The sequence below is a fragment of the Varroa jacobsoni genome, unplaced genomic scaffold (genome assembly GCF_002532875.2).
Source record: "Varroa jacobsoni isolate VJ856 unplaced genomic scaffold, vjacob_1.0 scaffold_1075, whole genome shotgun sequence".
In the NCBI taxonomy this organism is placed as follows: domain Eukaryota; kingdom Metazoa; phylum Arthropoda; class Arachnida; order Mesostigmata; family Varroidae; genus Varroa; species Varroa jacobsoni.
In genome coordinates this window covers 11,544-33,087 of record NW_019213977.1, presented here as the reverse complement: position 1 = coordinate 33,087, position 21,544 = coordinate 11,544, and the positions used below count along the sequence as shown (strand labels likewise).

Below are 21,544 nucleotides of genomic sequence, written 5' to 3'. Positions count from 1 at the left end.
GAAAAGGTGGAGAAGTTGGATTTAGTCAGACGGAAGAGAAACTTTTATTGCGAGTTCCTGTTTCGAATCACAGTCAACTTCTAACTGCGGAAGAACATCGGGACCTTCTCTGCACAGGCCAGAGAAACAATACAGTGTAGAGTTTAGAACAGGGAAACGCCGTAGGAATGCTTAAAAAGCGCGAAACTAACAACCCTAATTTTCTGGATTCGATCCCGACCGCAGCTTTTCTCAGATTATATATTTCAGCTAACCACACCATCGTTTTTGACTAGCGCGAATCAGTTCTCACTTATGATGTATTCGAAATTGGCCTTCACCCGGTCACGGACGTTCTAACCGCTTAAGGGAAGCGATATGGTGGTAGAGGCACTGAGGAGTTTTAGCCATCACAGAAAACGTTTCTGCAATTCTCTGAGCAAACAGATTAGATGTCCGCTTTTAAACTTAATATTGTTGTCACGCAAATGAATCTTTTGAAGCTAACAGCAAAAACATATAACCTTTGCCTCTTTGACCATAACATATGCGTTCTTTCTTTGTTATAAAGCGTCACATAACAATATAACGAAACCCTAACTCGGAACAGTAACACAATCCGACAACCTGTTGGAAAGTTCATCATGAAGGTCATTCTATCCGCTAATAGATAGACGCAATCAGTTTTAAGCGGATTAAAAGTTTTTACAATAAGTTTATTTATGTGCGCTAATGTTACGCCATCGAAATCCAACAGATAAGTTCAATTAGAGTTGGCATGAATCGCTTTTTTGATTATTTTGCCCAGCGACTACTAACTGCTTTGTGTCAAATACATACATGTGCAATAATGCATAACTCATCTGCGAATATCATTAGTATATTTAAGAAATGAATAATTTACCGCACTCGGATCTGATTCATCGGAACGTATTTATTTGATTTCTTTCAGGATAATAAAATTAGACTTAAACTCTATCTAACATAATAAGTGATGTACTTCAGGATAAAAGGCCTTTGATGTGGCTAAGCAGTAAAAGTATGATTCTGGTGTATTATCGATGTATATACTACATACATTACATATTATCTATATATTACGAAATTAAATAAAATAATAAGTGAAACTTTTGTAACGTACAATTATTATTATTATTTTCATGGCCTAAAAATCTCGTATTTATACGAGAAGTCATTTAACGCTGAAATCGTTGAGACCCACATCCGTTTCTGGTATCTTATGAATCTTCAAATACAAAGAGCAAAGATAGTATCTTTAAGTACTTAATCAAGGTAATGAATGTCGAACGTGGTTCTTACCCATGAGCTCCTTAGATTCGTTTTTGAACGTGGTTATTAACTCACGGAATCCAATAAATATACCAGAAATCCGCTAAAATGATAATTTATAATATCATATAAGCTTTCAGATTTCTTTCAACTTAAAAGAAAAGTTGATTTTCAGCTTCTGTAGCCCACTTTCATTTCAGAAGCTTCTGTGGGCCAGAAAGTTACTATCGAGATTCATTTATTACTAAATGTCCATTTACTTCTTCCATTGCAAACTTGCTTTATTTATTATATTTGATTTAATCTTATTACAAAGAAGCCAGCATCAGCCAATTTAAATAGTGCACACACATTTTAGAAACGTTTGTTAGCAATTATTAAATTAAATGTCCAGTGTGCCGTTTCGCGAAGAACAGACTGAGTCAAACATTAGAACTCCAATAAGGACTGCATAATCATTATCGTACATAGTGATGTAAACATGAAATTTGTTGATGGTAAATGACACGGAATGAGCCTAATGGTTACCAAAGCTTCAATGCAATATACAGAAACTCGCCAAGCAATAAACCCAATGCCAGCACTGATCCACAAGCCGACAACTCCAATGGAAACATTAGGTCGTCTAAGATCATCAAATGAGGAACCTTGCTCTCCTCCAGTTCATGTTGAGCAATGCATCTAAAGCTCGACTTCTTGCCCTGCTTGTTTATATGTTTATCGTTTTTACTGCAGGTATTTCTTATTCTATAATTTGGGTGCAATGGCCGCTTTAAATATAACCGCAAAAAGGTTCTTAGTTGGCTATAGGGCAGTCGATTTTCGGTGTGCCTCAGGCCAAGGCTTAATTCAACTTGCGAAATCTTCAATCCAAACCTTCCAAAGGCGTCAAAATTCCATTCAGGAAAATGTGTTTGCTTCACGTGATTCTCATGGAATTCCATAACCACAGGTTGAATCACTGTCGTTTCATAGGTAGGTGCGTCGAGTGGAATTTCATAGGTACGAAACTGACCCAGCAGTCGCTCGTACAGTCTATCGATTCGCTGCCGCCGCTGACATAGAGCGTCCCCGTTGAAAAAAAACGGCAAATCATTTGTAACAAACGCTGGTTCCACCGCTGAGGCGTATCTACCCATAGTGATAGTTGAGTTAATTTTTTGGTTAGAAGAAGAACAGTGAACTTCTTTAATTCGTTGATCAGGTAAAGCCTGAAGGCCTGCAACAACGCTGGCTTGCAAATACACGCTGGTAACCTGCGAACTAAGTGTCCATAAGCCTGCTAGCAAGATAAATCTGTATTTTAGCAAATTGTCGTCGCCAACTTGTCGTGGTAGTTCCGCACCGGACCAAACACTCACAATAAGAAGAAACAGAATGTCAAAAGTCATTTGTGTTCGAAGTTCGAAGACTCGTAGACAAAGGCAAACTAAGATGGCTAAGCCGAATAAAAGTAACCACATCGTTGGATTAAACAATGCCTGGGCGACCTGCGACGGAGAATTTATGTGCGGTACTTTAGCGAATGCCACAAAAGGAAACTCGCTAACTGGCCATATCGTTGATACGACGGGATCTGTTCCCAGCTTGCTTCGAAAAACTACTGATATCCTGGTCGTATTCGATAAACCATGACGAGCCCGCAGGGTAGTGTTAGTGCGATATATAAGACGGTACCCGAAAGTCGCTTTTTGTTCGACTACGGTGATGCTTCGTACATCAAGTTCGGCTTTGCAATGTAGAGAGCCAATGCTCACTTCCATGGACAGCTTGCAAGGTCGCTCAGCACTTGCGCTGATGAACTGACCCAGGAAATGGGAATACCTTAACTCTTCCGGACAGTGCGCAGCCCAGAGAGCGAGTTTGCGATTCGGAGCGCTAGTGTCGTGATTGCCATATGTGACGGCTATGTCCAAAAATGGCGGTCGTTGCACATTATACCCATGACTGATAGCGTTTTTTTGAAGGGAACTGACGTCATCCCAGAACGTGTAAAATACCAAAGAGCTGAAAGGAGGTGAAAGGCGCCGTAGCAAAGCCAAGCAATGAATTCGATGAATTCTCTTGTCAATTATGTGCCGGATTCCCAGAGAACTACTGCAGGAAAATGCTAGGTAGGTCGCATTAAAGACGATTGTTTTACGATAACTAGCCACCGCTTCGTAATCCCTGTTCATACGCAATGGGTTGACCGTCTGTAGAGGTTTCATATCTATGAAGGATACCGGGAAGCTCGTACGCAACATGGCGTCGAGCTCGCAGCCGATGTCCACGACAATCACGCCGTGCGGATAGTGCATCGATAACGCAAGCGTAACGACTTCGCTCACAAAATGTTTTACGGGACCATCGTTTACCGATTGCGACTGCCTGTCGAAAATGAGGCCACTTTCAGACGCTGCTTCCGGGGACTGCACACTCATTATGCTAACTAGGACCAGCCAGAACCTGCCTACCTGGGTAAAGCGGTTAAAAATCATTGAGAAAATGGGTCTCGATTGCATCCTTGCTAAAGAACCTTAGCGCAGACGGTACTTCATCTTACGACGACATTTGACACGTTTGAATCAATGGTTCTCCAACAGTCTCACCTGAAAGCGTAGTGAAATAGCGAGAGATGTCTTATAATATCAACTACCACACAGTAGTTATTTACGCCTATAAAGGTGCATTAGAGGAGATTATTTGCTATATTTAGTTCCATTATCCCTAATTGAGATATCCCAACGAAATGGTACACAATAAGAGTCATAGCAATATGCGCTAGCAGACAACCAGTGCCCAGTCAGCTCAAGTGACCAACAACAACGGTTCCTTTGTCACCTATACATATGCAATATTTGTTATGATTTCGATTAGTTTAATGACTACATAGCCGCAACTCACCTCTTTGCTCTATAAAGCAATTTATATATAGCGTTTGTAAAATACCAATAATATGAAATGTGAAAAACGCGTCTTTTGTACTGTCTAATAAAAGCGTGCTTTGTTATATTTTCCAAATGATTGCAACAGATGAAGTATTCCACTCGTAGCACTTTAGAACCTGCGAGGCCAGATCTAACAGTCCGTTTCAAATAATATGGCGTATATTAATTTCAAATTTCAAGTGGTGCAAGGATTAACGTGTTTAGTAAACTTTGAAACAGCCGATAGCTTAGTAATGCTAAGGCGCTGAGCTCGAAAAAAATCTTCAGTAACAATGTTGGACGTAGAACTCGAAACATTAATTGGGTTTAAGTAATACAGGAAGTGCGCTTCGGTTAAAAATTCATACTGAAGACAATACTATGAAGTTAGATAGAATAGTAACGACAGCATTACATATTTTCGAATTGACTTTAGTTCCCTAGTTTATTCTTAAACTAAAAGCGGCGCTTAAGTACGAATTGAAGTGCACAATATTATAGTGTATTCTAATCCGCGTTGAAGGTCTCGTCGATTGGTTGCGGTTCTGAAGGCTTAAAAACAGCAAAGTTGTCACACCGAGGTAAAGCGCCCCGATTGTTGAGTCCAACCGGTCCTCCTACACGGCTGCGCAGAAGTTGTATAAAGGGAGAAAAAGTCAAATAACATAAAGAAAGGAAGGCCGTCGCCGGGCCAGAGTGCGCAGTTCGTACCGTAACTGAAGTAGTACGAGGTCATCTACTTGTTGAGATAGTGAACTAGACCAGTGTTTCGTTTTGTTGACCAATGCTTTCGTAACTCACAGTCGTTCAATAACACACGCCACAATGTATTTAACCCGTCAATATCCTTTTGACAATACGTTAGGAAAACAAATATGCATTGTGCACATATATTACGGGTAGAATAAGTCGCGTTCAAAGATAATAAAGGTCTTCTATAAATAAAAATAAAAGCTTCGCCCTTGTTCTTTATCTAGTGCACACGGATCAAATTTATCTAAGTACTTCATTAGTACTTAGTCCATGAGATAAACCAAAAGTCAAAATAAAACAAAAAAAATCAACAGGAAAGGAAATGCTGCTAAAAGGTATATTGTATTGTAGACAGTCTGTTCTACAGAAATCAAACTTACAAATGCACAACACGCTTAAGTCAAAAAGGAAACCTCCCAATACCGTATCGTCTTCAAATAAAAAGTGTTTTTTTTAAGTTCCCTCCAACAATGAATACGGGAGTCACTGTTTTGCTGAAGGGCACCACCCGCTAGCTTTACCTGAAATCTGTTTTGGTATTAAACGCATTTTAGTTCATCTGTGTAGATGCTAAAGGCTCATTACAGTTATAACAGAGGTCGCTTCGAATGGAGACTAGCTTCTTTCTAGTAGATATCATTCGATAGCTTTTTGTACGATATAGTATACACACAGTTTTTCATACTGACAAAAATATTTGTTTACGCACAGTTTTCACTGATAATATATTAGCTTACACGATGCCGGTGGCCGGCTTGATTCTTCTGAACGGTGGTGTTCTAATATCAAAAATAAGAATGAAGTTTCTGCCGTCGGTCTAAAAAAATTTTTTTTGTGTCTTGTGTACGGTACTTCAACCGCGAGGTTAGGGGGCTAACCCTTGCCAGAAGAGAACAAAGTGTATCTACGCTCAGACCTAAACTACTATGTGGCCCTTAACATTATAAGCAAATATGTTACCTACTGTGCTATTACAGAAACTGCATGCGTCTGTTTCCGACCGCTCAAATTTACATTACTGCTACTCGGATCTATCCAGGATAAATTTCTAGCGATCTCCAGAAGATCGTCGTTTCGGTTCAGACTAGCACACGGATTGAGATGGTTTGTCGTATAGTAGTGATAATGATTACTGTCCTTGCATTTAAAAATAACCCTACTAAATTAATACATTAATCAGCTATTTTCCCATCTGTAGCCTCTAAGACAATGTCCTTCAATCTACAGAATTAGGATATTATCAAACACTACCGCTATTGACTTATTACTGAAAAATTGTTTTCAAAAATAAAATGAAAAAATAAAACAAACATTAATTTACTAAATGGCACATAAACTAAGAGATCCAAAGGGTGTGAAATCAATGGAAAGACTATGTCATTGTAGATCATAGAATGCGTTTGGTTTTTCGCAGCTAGGCGCTTCGTAGAATATACAGACTGAGGTTCCTGATACAACGCTTTCTAAAATGGTACTTTGAATATAATAATCGTCTGAGGTTCATTCCAGAAACTTGTTTTAGTCTAAGGTGGGGTGACTTGTATTAGACTAATAACCATCGTGAAGCCGAGGAATCGTAGAGCGTTTTTTTTTTTTTTTTTTTATTGAACGCGCAAATCCTGCTTTATCCGAATGTAACAACTGAATTTCGTTTCATGCAGTCATCCAGCCATTAGCTGAGCTATAATTGTCTGTAACCGCCAATGCGTGTCTCATAGGAGGGAAGCAGACAGAATTGGCTTAGGTACGCTGCGATCTCCTTGTCTTGCTGGTGACTTAAGGCTCTCTAATGCTGTACGACACGTTTTTTCGACCACTCAGACCTCTTTATTCTCAGCACGTATACTCGCACGTTATCTCTTCCGATAACACCGTTGAGGAGTAAAGTTTTACAAAAAGGTACAAGAATTACTAGGAACAATAAATTGCCAGTTCGTCGCGATTTATGGTTCGTAAACTATTGTCGATTTAGGATTAAACGCTTGCCTAGAGAGAGAACGCGATGTAAGAGATTTTTTCAACAGGAGCGGTTTTCGCTAATACAGGAAAAAGCATAGTTGTGACAGATAGAAGGATACGTTTTTCTGGCTTAAAATCCGGCTCAAAGGAATCATTGATGATGCTCGTGGGTACCAGACATTTTAAATCAACTGCAAATCATAGGAACCTTTTTTTTACTCAGAAAATATGTGCTTCATGTGAATATAAATATCGATAGCTCAGTTTGCGCGTTGAATAATATCGCAGTTGTTACGGTGTTTTGGGTTAGATCATTCATTCAAGATCGGCCATGTTCACACACTAAAAGTCGTCCCAGTATGTCCTGAAACGATTAGATGTTGTTACGCCCCTTTGCGGACATCTCATACATAAGAGTTTAGACGATCGGGTAAGAATCAATTAAAGGAGAGAATTTACTTTGTTCAAATACTAATAGATTCAATTCCTAAAATTTAGATTTTGAAAACCACTACTGTTACGCAAACGCAATGGATTGCATACTTCCGAAGATCACCAAAAATAGTACGTCAAGCTGAGCTGCCCACCGAAATACCTTCGAAATTGGATCAGATTTTTTTCACTAGCCGAGAAAGACAAACAGCAGCTAAGTACTACGACTAGGTACGCCTATTGAAATAATTGAAATAATTTTGAACAATCTCTATAACGGTTAACCCATCAAGATTAGCGCTAAATTAGCCCTAGAAGCGTATAACGCTGTAAACGGTTGGGTTCAAATGGCGTGATTCGACAGATAGAGCTGTTTTATCTGTTATTGAGCACCACGGTATATTTGGGAAACGAGCCGCTCTGGGGCGGGTTTAACAATCGACCCACGGTTGTCTGACTGATCAGAGGTCTTTGTTTAGCTGAAGTAATAATACGTGCAGTTCGACTTCGTGATAACGGACTAGCTAACGTATTTGCCCGCATACGTGGTGGTTTGAGTTCCGAGTCCCGATGTAGACGCACTTTGCTTTGTGCTGTGTAGGGAGGAACTAGTTGAAACAGCTACCGATCAAAAGAATTTGAAGCTATGCTTTATCATTACATCCTATAGTAAAGCTATTCATCTTAGATAAGCAGGGCCTTGCAGGCAAACCTAGTAAAAAGGTTTTGCACCAAACAGTCGTATTCATCTGCCTTAATGGGCTTGCCATATGCTGGAATACACATTGGAGCTTAATGAACATTTTTTTCATAAATCTAAAACCTCAATGATTTATTCAGCATAAATATTTAATTACAATCGTGTATACAACATACCATATACGCATTATGAATGCCAGTATTTTTTCTATATAAGTCTTACTGCTTTCATCTCTTTGTTATGTACGAGCAGATATAGCTATTGGTTTGTTCTGACCGTGAACAAATTTCCTATATTAAGTAATAGACTGAATATTCAACCTTAATATTGTCCTCCATGGCCCACATTCACAGCACAATGTCTAATTTGGCTGTCTTGTCTCGTAACTCGGTGCTATAGTTTGGCATATCTTGCCCCATATGTAATACTTCAAAGTACAAAGTATGCACAGCTGTCTCTCTCGGCGCATACATGAATAGATACTGATGATAGAAATGAAGTAAGATGAATTAAATATTTCTGCTCAAGTTTTAGTCGAATGTGCTAAACCTGTATTTGAATAAATTCTAAGATCAAAACTGTTCAATACGATTTAGCTCACTTTAGACATAAAGCGCCCAATACATAATTAATTGACCTGTGAAATCAAACATCGACTCAAACCACTGATAAAGCATAAAATTCAGTTCAGCCTTAACACGTTTCGTATGATCAAAATAAATAAGTATATATGATATGAAATCCATGATATATATATATTTTCAAGTTCAGAATCAAATAATGAAACATTGAAGGCAAATGCTGGTTCTTAAACGTACACCAAAGGTTTAACAAGCCTAAAGCGCACTGTTCAATATAAAAAATCGTGGGACAAACTTGCAATACCATAATCTAAATTCTGTGAATGTGCAATACTCCGATACGGAATTAATATACATGTTTGAATAATCCTGGCAGTTTAGGACCTCGATATCACAGTTTGTCTCATGCACTTTGTTTGCTTTTGAAGGACAAAAGCTAGCTGCTTATACTTTCTAAGCCAATAAGCTAAGGTCGACCCCATGCTACACCAGCGACGCACTGCTGTAATAAACCACTCGTATGAACTTCGTCGAGAAATCGTTCGCGCCATTTGGCTACTTTCCTTGCTGCGAGCCGACTTTCGCCAACAACAGATAAATGTTTCTGACAATAACTGTTGACACATTTCTCTAAAACTGTCGTTTCGTCGTGGCTGGTATAGAAACCTGGCAAAAGAATAACGGCATTTGCTTCGCGGGGAATTTTACATTTGTAGACGAGATCGACCTTTTGCACGTTCGCATCCGCTCGGAACAGATACATCCAGCCCTGATAAATCCACGAAAAATAGAGTTGGCTTCGGATGAAATACATGTCAACGTTGAAGTCTATCAGTTCGTTGTGTCCGGAGTTGCGGATCGAATTAAGGCTGAGTTGACACTGAGATACCCAACTCAGGCTTACCAGGTTGAAAACCCGTATCTTATCAAAGCGCGAAAATGGTTGAGAAAAATCATGCGAGTCTACGGGACACATACTGTAGTCAAACACATAGAGGTGATCGTCTTGTACAGCGATTTCAACGTATTTTGGAGTCCATTCATCAGGATTGGGAACGAGGTACAAACTATCCCTGCGGTCATTATACACAAGTAACTGATTATTCTCATCAAGTATGACGATATAAGCCCTTTTATAGATCATGCGGCGAGCTTTAATCGACATCACGCCTGGAGGTATTTCAACTTTTTCCGTTTTTAGATCGTCTTTTTGTATGAGCTGACACTTCAGCACGAATACGCGCTCTGCTCCGTTTGTTCGACGAAGGCATGACATGTAAAAGCTGTCTTCCTCGGTGTCGACCCCAATTACCTGCTCGATCGCCATCAAATTATCCTGAAGACAGGAATCACGAGATTTTTCCCATCGGTAGGTTCCGCGTTTCTTGAACGTCAGCTTCTCAATATGCCCCAATATAGAGATGCCAAATAAATGGTTTGCGGCACTGAAGAATGGGGTTGTACTGAATGAGTTGACTCCAGTAAGATACACCCGATCGGTGGCGAGTTGTCGAAGTTGCTGAGGTGGCTTTGCAGTGCCTTCGAAAGGAATGACGAGTGAATGCGCAATTGAAAAGCCATTCTGATCTTCCTCCTGAACGACGCAAACAACAGGCCAAAAGGTAAAAATTAATTAGTGTGTCTACTTGCGCAAGTACCTTCACACATAACTAATATAGCGCATAATAAAGGTTTTGGAGTTGCATGTTATTTTTGTCTTAGCCAGAATATTCATAACAAGAAAATATGTAATTAAAGGTACCCTATTAGTTATAGTTCCTTAATAAATCAAATTAGATTTTTTTTCATTTTAAACAAAACCTAGACTATGCACTGCAAGCGGTCTGCCAGAAAAAACGAAGCACAATATACTGACTCAGTTCGCCATATATCTATATGGACGATTCTCACATGGTGTTCGCCGATCCAAAGCATTGTGAGGTGGACATTACTCCTCCTTCGCGGCCTGAGCTGTTCTTCACCAATAAGGTCCAGAAACTCCATACCGCGAACAATAGCCTCAAACCCCTTACTATCTTTGAAGCCGGGCAAACTAACAGCTGCTCGTTCGAATGCGGACAGTGTTAGACGTGGCAGGCGTACACGATTAAGCAATGTATGCAAGTTTATCCCAAAGCTTCCCAGTCGCTTCGAGAAGTCACAGACAAACTGAAGGACGTGATCTTCCTTTGCAGACACCAGCGCATCATCCTGAAGCAGATCGTCTACCACCTCAAAACTGAGATCAAGCATATTAGCGGGAATCATGTTTCCTAGAAGAACTTCCCTCGTCAATATTGCAGTCTCCGAATCGATAGGCTCTGTTACGATCGCACTCAAATCTTGCTGCGGAATTGAGAGAAAATCAGTCCGAACGTACTGTTGTAGCATGATCAACATGTTTCTACTGATAAAACGACTGGCCAGCTTGAGTAAATGTAAAAAATTTTTCCCGCATATAAATAGTTCACCAGTACAGCAAAATTGCACAAACGATTCTATCCGCAATGAATCAAGATCTTCAAAAGTGACTGTGCGTTGCTGTTGCTCGACCATTCCAGATGATAAAAGTCCGACGAAGTATTCGCTCTGAGCGCATAGCGCTGACGATTGAACGCGTATCTGAGCCGCATCCGAGGTGATGATCGTTAAGTCATATTCCTCTGTCCGTTGAACGGAATAAGTACACTTTTTAAACTTATTTGTCATGCCCAACATAAACTTTTTTGCCGCAAATGATTCCATCTTTGAGCGCTGGGAAGCGACATTATCCGACTGTTGTTCATACACCTCTTTGAATTATTTACTGACACAATACCAGAGTTGCAAAATAACGTAATTCCTGATTCGGTAACGGTAATTGCGCAGATCACTGTCAATTACTCAAAAGATTTTGTATCCACAAGAATATGGCAAGAACTGTTATTAAATTAATGTTATAATTGTTAACATCAAAGAAGAGCTTATACCTGCATTGTTTAGATCTAAATGGAAATGATCACATAAAATTTCTGATGTTCTTTTTTGTTTTGTTCCATGGGTGTCTCTTATCATATGGGACTGTTTTTAGTAACCGAAAAATAGTACACAATTAGGCATCCGCAACAGTAAATGAAAAGAGCGTATTGTTCCGCCCATTAAGCATTTTGGAAGTAAAGGGGTCGGTGGAGCATTCCGAGAAGTTAAGAGTCGTCTGTTACAGGGATTGTTTATATGCTGTGTTGCATATCAACACATGAGCTGTTGCCGGCTAATAGGCGCGTGCGAAGATTTGATGGAAACAAAGTCGTTTGCGAAGTGAACAAATTCAGCGACTTTTTCCAGTGATCCGTAGTACGGTTTCCCGTTGCACAAAATAATGGCAGCGGGTCCAATTGCTGAACGAAATCAAGGTCAGTTATCTAATTGTCGTTCAGTTTTACTAGTGACGACTTCGAACTGAACATTGTAAGCCTACTTGTACATTAGTTCTTATATAGAATTTTTACCTGGTTTGCCAAGATATGATTTTATGGGACATTGGCATGGTAGTGCTGACGATGGTGACTAGAGAATGTGGAAGTCTATGAAGAGCTAGCAGAACCGTCAATCTATTAGGCGGGCAGATTTAAATATTAAACTGTTTTTGATCAGCCAAATGCTCATTCAAGTTGTGCGTCACTGTCTTCGATGATACACATCGAGACCTGTGATATCGTAGGAGCCCAATTTTCCGAACTGAATATCTAAACGAAGCGGGTTACTCATACTCATCTACTAATGAACTTTGCGCAACGAGAGTTGTATTCGGTATTTCTTGTGACAGTCACTGGGCTTATCGAGGCCACGAACAGCGTTGATTTGCGATAGCTTTTCAACGCGGTGTTTTATAAACTATAGAAAGCAATATATTCCTTGAACGTTATTCGTGTTGTTGTGGGCCTATTTAGTGTCTCAACGGCGAAACCAGGCTTAACCTATGTAGGCGCAGATAACACTTAATGTTGTCGTTTCAGTAGTAAATCTGTATATATAAACATACCGTCTTTTTTTGTGAATTAACCTATAGAAGTGAACGTTCGTTTAATATGAATAAACACTATAACCAATGCTGGCTATTGTAGTCGCTTCTGAAACAATGACACGTCTATTATGAAGCTAGCAATGATATTCCTTCCGCAATGTTCAGTATTATGCCCATAGTCATTTTATAATTGATCCCAGGTAGATCTTGAATTCGTATTGTAACAGGTCACTGACCCCTTCCTGTGTAATGGCAAATCGAATCCCACATACGTATATAATGTTTCACTTACAAAATCATTTGTAAACTAATTACAGTAAATGATGATAATTTTTACTATCATTGCATAAGGAAGGGCCAAGTAGTTAGAGGTCATTAGCCGTTTTCAGTTTAGCGTATGACTAAGGGTTTTTAATTTTCAGTCAATGCTTTATTTAGATAGGTCTAGCTCCTAGATCAAACGAATTGCATAACAAGTGACCTTACAGGTGATTTGCATACAATGTTACGTCAATTTGATCAATCAAGATAAGTCGTTTAAAAATTTACAGAATGTTAGGGGGACAATATGGATGTCATTAATGAAATGTGGAATTAGTACTACTGAGATGTACCTAGTTGGAATAGTTATATAAAATCATTAGGTATAATGCTTAATATATACTTTCATAAACACGCTCGACAATTTTTTTTAATAATGTAACCGAGCAGTTATTAGCGATAATGACATGATAATTTTAATTTCCATATTTCAGATGCTACAATATATGTTGGGGGTCTCGATGAGAAAGTCAGCGATAACCTCCTCTGGGAGCTGTTTGTGCAAGCTGGACCAATTGGTGAATATTACCTCAATATCTGAAAGATGCAAGATGATGATGATGATTATAATTATTATTACATAAATATTCTATTTAAATAAACTTTATTCAAACCCTAAAGCTCTTTAGTAGTAGTTATAGTTCGTAGAGTTCTATTTTTTATCGTCTACAAAATTCAGAACCGATGTTTAAACGGCGATTAGACCGTATTAGTTTGCTTTTGTTTAAATAAAAATACCCAGTAATCGTCGTTGAATGTTGATAAGTGTCCGTGTTACGAATATTCAATATTCAGTATCGAATGTCCGATGTAGGAAATCAATTAGTTCAGTATTTATATATAATTTACTATGTATATAATATAAGGATATTTCAATAGAAATATCCTTAAGCCGAGTTAAAAAATAGGAAGGATACTATTTTTTTTTTACTTATTGCAGTGTCTGTCCATATGCCGAAAGACCGAATCACCGGGCTACATCAGGGATACGGTTTCGTCGAGTTTCTTGGGGAAGAAGACGCAGACTATGCTATTAAGGTTTGCAACAGACGGTAAAATAAGTGTCTATACAGTGAAATTTTTAATGAGCCCTTTTAACTGAAAATGAACTTTTGTTCACCCGGTTCAGGACGAAAAAGTACAAACAATATATAAGAACTTATAGTTGGTTGGGCCTAGCTATTTTTTTCGTGTAGTATATGATTGCATAAAGGTGGTTACAAAAAGGTACCGCTAGTGCGATATTTGCAGTTAGGTGATATTAAACGGCATTAGTAAATTGGTTACTTGCAGGTTATGAACATGATCAAACTGTACGGCAAACCAGTTCGAGTCAACAAAGCTTCTGCGCATCAGAAGAACTTAGATGTCGGCGCAAATATATTTATCGGCAACTTGGATACAGAAGTTGACGAGAAGCTTCTGTACGATACATTTAGCGCCTTTGGAGTTATTTTGCAGACGCCGAAAGTAAATATTTCGCAGATTCATGTATATATATGCTCGATGTTGTATAAAAAAAAGCACAACCACTAGTAACGTTGATTTCTTCTTTTCTTATGTCACACAGTAAAACATGTACTTTATCGCAGGGTCTGAACCAGCATAATTTTTTTCAGCCGGTACATTGGCCGTGTAAGCCATCGCACCGATATTTACTAACTTCAATACTTTTTGGTCACATCAAAGAATCTCCTATTCATGCAAAATATAATTATTTCGGTTTACAAAGCAAATGTAGTTAACTGGTAAGCCTTCGTAAACTTGAGATTTCAACTTGTGTGGGTAAATATAACGGTTACTATCAAGTGATTAATTGTTCTTAGCTTCAAATGTAGTTGAAGTATACTGGATGTCTGTATGCCCAACGAGTACCTTTTCTTGCCTACCTTTACTAGTACTTGAATGTTTCTGTCTCGATCTAAAATTTGTAATCGAAGTGTCAAACGGCAATACTTGTTTTGATATGCTTGGACAACCGATTTGAATTACAGGAGGTTGAAATTACTATTGTAAGCAATTATTCATTGCCGGTTGATTTTTATGCTATGACCAAAGCGTTTCGGCTACACATTAATTGCTAATTCCTCTGTGTTCTCTTAGATAATGCGTGACCCGGAAACGGGCAATTCGAAGGGATTCGCCTTTATCAATTTCGCTTCATTCGAGGCGTCCGATGCCGCCATTGACGCTATGAACGGGCAATATTTGTGTAATCGTGCTATTAGTCTATCGTACGCGTTCAAGAAGGACACCAAGGGTGAGCGACATGGATCAGCTGCCGAACGACTTCTCGCAGCGCAGAATCCTCTCAGTATTGGAGAGAGACCCCATCAGCTATTCGCAGATGCTCCTCCAGCCGGTAAGTATTGATACCTGTACCTGCTTTTAAATATATCATTACCGTACCGCAGCGATACGGTTTTTGTGAGGTACAAAAATAACCAGAAAAAGAATGATTTACCCTTGAGTGAATGCTTTGTTAAAAACTTGAAACAAAGATGATACATTTGAGTTAATATTATGCACAGGACGCTGTAGCATTTAGCATTAGCTTGGTATCCAATCTTGGTGAACTGGTGGACTTGAATGGATTGCTGAAAAAGTATATTTTTGTAATTTCATTTAATCTAATTTATTTTTAATTATTTTTAATATATTTAATATAGACTTTAACTATTTTCTCTGAGATACCTCCGCATTCAAGTAGTTAGTCACTTCTTTAATGATATCCTCTTCTGATTCAGCCACCTCCGACTATTGCTATGGGCTGAACGTCCATAGCAATAGCATCCAGTTCTTTATGTCATTCGTTGTATCTTTTGCGTAATTAGATTGTAAGTTCTACCAACAACGCGTACTATACAATGGTCGTGAATAAAGAAATCAAATAATTTTGTAGATAGATATGTTTAGCGTACACCAATAGTGTACAGATAAGTGCAATTTTACCTATTACTGGTGTACAGATAAGTGCATATTTTACTATCGCTATAGAATCCGAGGGTGCCGGGGCTCCGGGTGCTGGGGCTGCTCCTCCTCCGCCGCCACCACCGCCAATATCGACGTCGGGAATGGGCGTTCCTCCGCCGCCGCCACCTGGCGGGTTCATGCCTCCTGCGATGCCACCGCCGCCCCCTGGCATGGTGCCACCTCCAGCGAACTTCCAAGGGAGTAGGTGTAGACAGAAACTTTACGTATTCTATATAATTTTAAAGCGAAAGATTGAACATCAATAGATAGAAAAGTCTATATGCTTTGTTATCTATGATGATATTTGGTAGTAAGTAAGTAAGACTGATAAAAGTAATATTGTAGCGTTTGAATATTAATAAAAATGCGCTCAAGCATTTTTTACTATATTATTTTGCAGTGGGCGGTCCACCATTTGGTATGATGCCACCGCCACCACCTCCGATGATGCGCGGGGGCCTGCCTCCGATGGGCGGTATGGGTGGCCCTCCAATGAACATGGCGTTGCCTCCTGGCATGGGGCCGCCTCCAGGCATTCCTCTTCCACCGAACATGGGCGCCCCTCCACCGCCAAGCATGGCTGCCGCTATGGGTATGGGCCTGCCACCTGGAGTTGCTCCACCTCCACCACCGTCAATGCCACATCATCCGCCCCCGCCACCGATGGGAGCGCCCTTCGGCCGATCACCTTGGGGACCACCCCCTCCACCTCCACCTCCTCCTCCAGGCTCAAGTGCTCCGGGAACCGGGTCTGGTCCTGGTGGCACTGGAACACCTGGCAATATCCCGCCTCCAGCACCGCCTCCTCCTCCGCCACCCACTGGGCCCCCTGTGTCGGGTGCAAGCTCCGTTGGAGGACCGGGGGCGATTCCGCCCCCAGCGCCACCCCCCGCTCCAGCTGCGTTAAGAATGATGCAACCTCCGCCACCTCCACCCCCACATCCACCACCACCTCCACCACCGGCAACATAAGGGTCGGAACAACAGAAATTAAGGATCGGAACAACAGAAATTGCTTATGTAGAATATGTGACACAGATATCGGGAGAGGCTGGTAGAAAGAGAGAGATGAGGAAAAATCTGACGCATGGGGAAGAAAAACTTTATACTACAGTATTCCTGTTTGGGGCTATGAGTATTGGCTGTTGTAGCCCGGTTAGATGCGATGAACCAACGATGTATATACGAGTCGTCAGGGAAACTAAACCGATGTAAGGAATTCATAAACTTCCTCTTATTAAAGAACAATAAATTTGTGTATATTTGTATCTGCCTCATATTTAACGAGTGGTTATTTGTGTTACAAATAAATAAATAAAAAGTTTTCCTAAGAATAGCAAATGTCTATATCTATGAGTTACTGCAGGTTCTGTGGGATCTTTTGGCATAGACCTCTTTCAATGTACGGAGTTCTCGAAAACTTAACGGTATCCTATTTGCTTCTTGTTTCAAAACGATTTGAAATTTAGAATAAAAATGTTCATCATTCAAAACTTGATATTTGAACATTTATCGAAGTTTATCGACACATGAGACACGTAACTTCCCTTACAAAAAAGTTCGCAACAAAATTACTGATTCGAAAAGAAATAGGGCAATGCGTATTGAGTGCTTTAATTCTATTTCACTTGTACGAGCACAATTGTCCCCATGTGGCAACTTAGTAGTTTATTTCTAGTTTCGATTATAATAAAATGATATGAGTCTGTTTTCAATTCCCAGTTCAGTTAGCATCGTTCATTTTTGAAAATTTCGCTTTAATTTATTATAAATTAAGGCAAGAAAGGCCAACCAAATCTGAAAAAACGGCTTCTGGTTCGAGGATGTCAGACATTTTTGCTTCTTCTGAGCTGCTCCTTTAGATTTTTCATGGCTAACGTGCTTTTGCTAAAAAATCTGTTTGAATTTTGTATGCACAAAAAACAAATAATAAATACCTTTTTTACGTCCGGTAGTACTTAACTGAGCATTATTTCGTAGCATATCTGCAAGTTGTGCGATCCAGTGCAGTCGTTACGCAAATGACTTACCTACTACATTATCTTTGACGTACTAGGTGTACGTTATGTTTTGACTTTTTTACGGAAATTGTTGCTAAGCTGCCTCTTAATCAGTATCTATGTGTATGTTATACATTGAGTTTTTTTTCGATTTAAACGGGTAACAATTTGAGGTAAACAAACAAACATGGAAAAGAGTAACTTTAAAATGAACAAGAGACATGATGAATCATATTGCGATGGCATTTTCTCCGTGCATGGCATTGCTAAACATTTAAGATTCAAACCTAAAATGAAGGTTTCTCGATAGAAAGGTGCGTCGACTTCCAGTTCTGGCGAACAAAGTTTAATTGTTCAAGTTTGACGTAGTCGATCGTAGAAAGGTGCGTTAAAGTGCTACGTAGTCTCCATAACTACACCTTTGATTCTGTTCGGGAGGGCAATTACTGTAATTATTATTATTATATCTAAAAGCCCTTATCATATTTTACGACTCCTATGATTATATCTAGAAAATAGGTTAGATTATTCAGACAGAAGGTTCTCAGCTCTAAGTGGAGTTTTTACCAAGTAGACTCGATTCGATTCGCGCGATTTTCAGTATCAGGGCTTTTAAATATATATGCACATGTGTTCAACAAATAACCTGCAAATTTGCAGGAGGCAACTTCTGAAGACTTGCTGAAGCAGCCTATACTGAAGCCACGTTTACTTGATGATGATGTTAACTCACGGGGGCTCTTTATACCGCATTGGCACACTCCGCTGTTTACAATAGGCTTTAGCGAAAATAACAGTATTAAATATAATCACCAGACCTACCCGAAATACTATTCTTCAATGGCACATAAATTCGTAACTGGCCATGTTGTGCCAATGAATAACGCTCTAAACAAAGTTATCTAAATTCTTGAGTCAACTGTGGCTTACTATCGTCAACGCCTCTTTGATTTTTACTATCAAACAACCCTTAAACCAACACTTAGCCTTTGGCATAGGTTGCTCATGGTAAAGTAAGGATAAGCACTATACGTTTACGTTGTCTTACGGCGCTATTCACAAATGGGCTTTTATGTCTTTGTCGTCTTCTCTGGCTAACGTTAATGCAAGTCGTCATAGTTCCCGATGACGTACTGGCTTACAATTCAAGTAGAACCATTCCTTTATTCTTTTTCGTATTATTCCATCGACTCCCAATACTCCTTGCTCATACTTCCGAAATTGATTCGCCCATTACACAATTCTCTTCTGGCCGCCCTTCATTTTCTGTGGTACGTCATCGCTCATGCCTGTCATCATAACAAACCAATACACCCTGAGCAGTATTTCATACGAGAAGGCGGCTAGATTTCGATTTAGCTAAAGGCGGGTGTGATCTACGCGCAGAACGCTCCACGACTTTAGCCGCTAGTTAATGCTTATGTCTGCAATATCGCGCCTTTGCGCGTAGTTACTGCTCGCGTTTCGTCTCGTTCGCCTTTGTCTATGGACGACTAACCATCATACCCTCGGCTTTCTCAGGGCATAGTAAGGTAATTGTCAGCCTATCGCACTATAATTACAATGTTGTTTTCCGTTTTGTTGCTCGTTACTAGATGAGAGTGAACCCGATGCGATCGTGCGGCCTCCGTCCCCGTTTAAACAGTGTGCGCCGAGTTCCCGCACAAAGCCATTGACGGTTAGTAAATAGAACACGTGCATGCGTGTTCTTGCCATTATTACTACGGCGTAAAATCGATCACTAACCAGCTGCTGGCATGAACTGGCGATGACTTCCAGGCTGAACCTAACAGACTTAGGTCAGCTACAGCAAGAAATGCGAGCCACATCAGGGTGCCCGAACGCTCACGCTATCACATACTCATACATATACACACTTACACATACACATATAAAACCGAACGCTAACAAAAGTTGAACAAACACTTTCAGACAATACTTACAAGCGAGTTCAGCAGGAACATACTTCTGTTCAGCCGTTAACTGATGTACACCCAGTAACATATCGGCAATCACAAAAGCGAGTCTCAAGTACAAGAAGCGCATACAAAGGCGACTACGCTTGATCGCAGACGAAGTACGGCAAGTGTTTGCAGAACCCTTAAGAAAAATTTGAGACTTCCTATGTTGATGGTAGATTGAACGGAACGCAACAGTACAGTGTGTCGGAGCTGTGATCTATCGATCTAAACCAATTACTAACTGAAGTAAACAGCCAGTATTATATCTTACTAGCTGGTTAGTCGTAGCCTTGTTTTGTCAACTTCGTGATTCACAGCTTGAGAAACGCTGCGTGAGCCTGATGTGAATACACCACAAGGGTATCGTACGTGAATCGGTGGACTGAAGTGTTCGGTGGCGCTAGCAATGGTAGCTGCGCCCCTATCAGGCGCGACGGATGCTGTGGCAGTTTGTTAGTTTCCAGTTGATTCGCATTAGAGGCACACCCGCGTCTGGCCTGCTGTAACTAAATCGTTCGGCATGATACGCACGAATGAAGGGATGCTTCGGTGATTGTGTCATCTTGTATCGTGTAGCACGGCGAATTATTTTAATGAAAGTAAAGTAGTTTAGTCAACAGAGAGAGCGACGGTGGAAGAGCACCTCATGCTCATTAATTCAGCCGAAAGGCGAAAGAGTGTAATGAATGATGTGACAAAACCCATAGTTTTACGTTAATGGTGGTTACTAGGACTGGTATTATTTTTCTGTGGTACCGAATGCAGGAGCTCCTGTTCTTATCGCTGTTCAAACGTATTAAATGTGCATACAGCATCTTACATTGTCCAATAGAAATTTTGTCCTAGATAGGACGCATGTTAACTGCATGTGCGTCTGTTTTAGCAAAAGTAGAACTTAGTGAAGTCGACTACAAAGTAGTTCCTTTTGTAATCTGGACGAGGCTTCGGTACTAACATGTGTGCATTTAAATGCAGACGCGTCTCTGTTTGGACTCCGATTGTGAGATGCGAAATAACAATAATAGTTGCTTTATTTTTTCCAGCGTTGAACACCTGCCGACACGATGGGTTGCTGTAGCTCAAAATACGATTTTAGCGGAGACAAACCAGCAGCGCCGAAGGAAACGTCTGTCGAAACGCTCGGCATGTCCTGTAGCCATGAGGGCCCGTTCAAGCATCGAGATGATAAATTAAAAGCTAACGAGGAAAAGCCGGAAGTTATACTTAAGGGTGAACTTCAAGAATTCCAAACAATTGACCTGAATTCCTAGCAACAGATAAACTCATTGAGGAGTTGTTACATGTGTTTATTTTTCATCATTTACGTCCGGTACTTAAACCATAACGCATCAGTTCAGCTGGCCGGCTTTCAGCAAGAAACGAAGTGTTTTACGCCCGGATTCAAATGCCACCACTGCATAACCATAAGTTTAGCAGATAAACTCTTTACCCATTGCACAATCAAGGAAACATACAGTACCTTTGAAGGTTTCTGGAAATGACTGAAGAACGGCAGCCCGGTTATATGTATCCTCGTTCCTGCATGCCAAAATGTTGTGCGAATATAGGCGGCAGTATCGTTGCTTAACAGTTAGGCAAACTGAATGAGATCTGGGTATGGGCAAAAAATGTAGAAGTTTAAATTATCAGCATGAAAGTTACCCTATGTAACAGGCAATTGAA

General features: G+C 40.1%; 3 protein-coding genes and 1 long non-coding RNA gene across 5 annotated transcripts in view; 1 reads left to right on the top strand and 3 right to left on the bottom strand.

The window, feature by feature from the left end:
- LOC147752700 (calreticulin-like) overlaps nt 1-3,816 on the bottom strand; it is a 9,571-nt gene extending 5,755 nt beyond the window's left edge. Inside the window, exon 1 of the mRNA XM_022843758.2 lies at nt 3,726-3,816. The gene's annotated coding sequence lies outside the window, so the exon portion shown is untranslated. The remainder of the gene's footprint in view (nt 1-3,725) is intronic.
- LOC111266338 (uncharacterized) lies at nt 3,733-11,734 on the bottom strand. Of its 2 annotated transcripts, XM_022843757.2 has the most exons (3): nt 10,515-11,734; nt 9,916-10,197; nt 3,733-3,860 (listed from the first exon to the last, which is right to left on the bottom strand). In XM_022843757.2, the coding sequence occupies exons 1-3, from the start codon at nt 11,346-11,348 to the stop codon at nt 3,837-3,839; spliced, it is 1,140 nt and encodes a 379-aa protein (XP_022699492.1). In that variant the 5' UTR covers nt 11,349-11,734; the 3' UTR covers nt 3,733-3,836. The 2 variants fall into 2 exon arrangements, with proteins under 2 accessions (XP_022699492.1, XP_022699489.1); XM_022843754.2 differs by lacking the exon at nt 3,733-3,860 and having other exon boundaries at nt 8,115-10,197; nt 10,515-11,725.
- Nucleotides 11,735-11,805: 71 nt separating this feature from the next.
- On the top strand, nt 11,806-17,179 carry Spx (Spliceosomal protein on the X). Its single transcript, XM_022843761.2, has 7 exons — nt 11,806-11,995; nt 13,362-13,445; nt 13,868-13,965; nt 14,221-14,397; nt 15,031-15,289; nt 15,925-16,101; nt 16,301-17,179. The coding sequence occupies exons 1-7, from the start codon at nt 11,962-11,964 to the stop codon at nt 16,870-16,872; spliced, it is 1,401 nt and encodes a 466-aa protein (XP_022699496.1). The 5' UTR covers nt 11,806-11,961; the 3' UTR covers nt 16,873-17,179.
- LOC147752699 (uncharacterized) lies at nt 12,972-15,964 on the bottom strand. Its single transcript, XR_015313394.1, has 2 exons — nt 15,880-15,964; nt 12,972-13,464 (listed from the first exon to the last, which is right to left on the bottom strand). It is a non-coding gene; the product is annotated as an uncharacterized LOC147752699 (long non-coding RNA).
- Nucleotides 17,180-21,544: the final 4,365 nt, after the last annotated feature.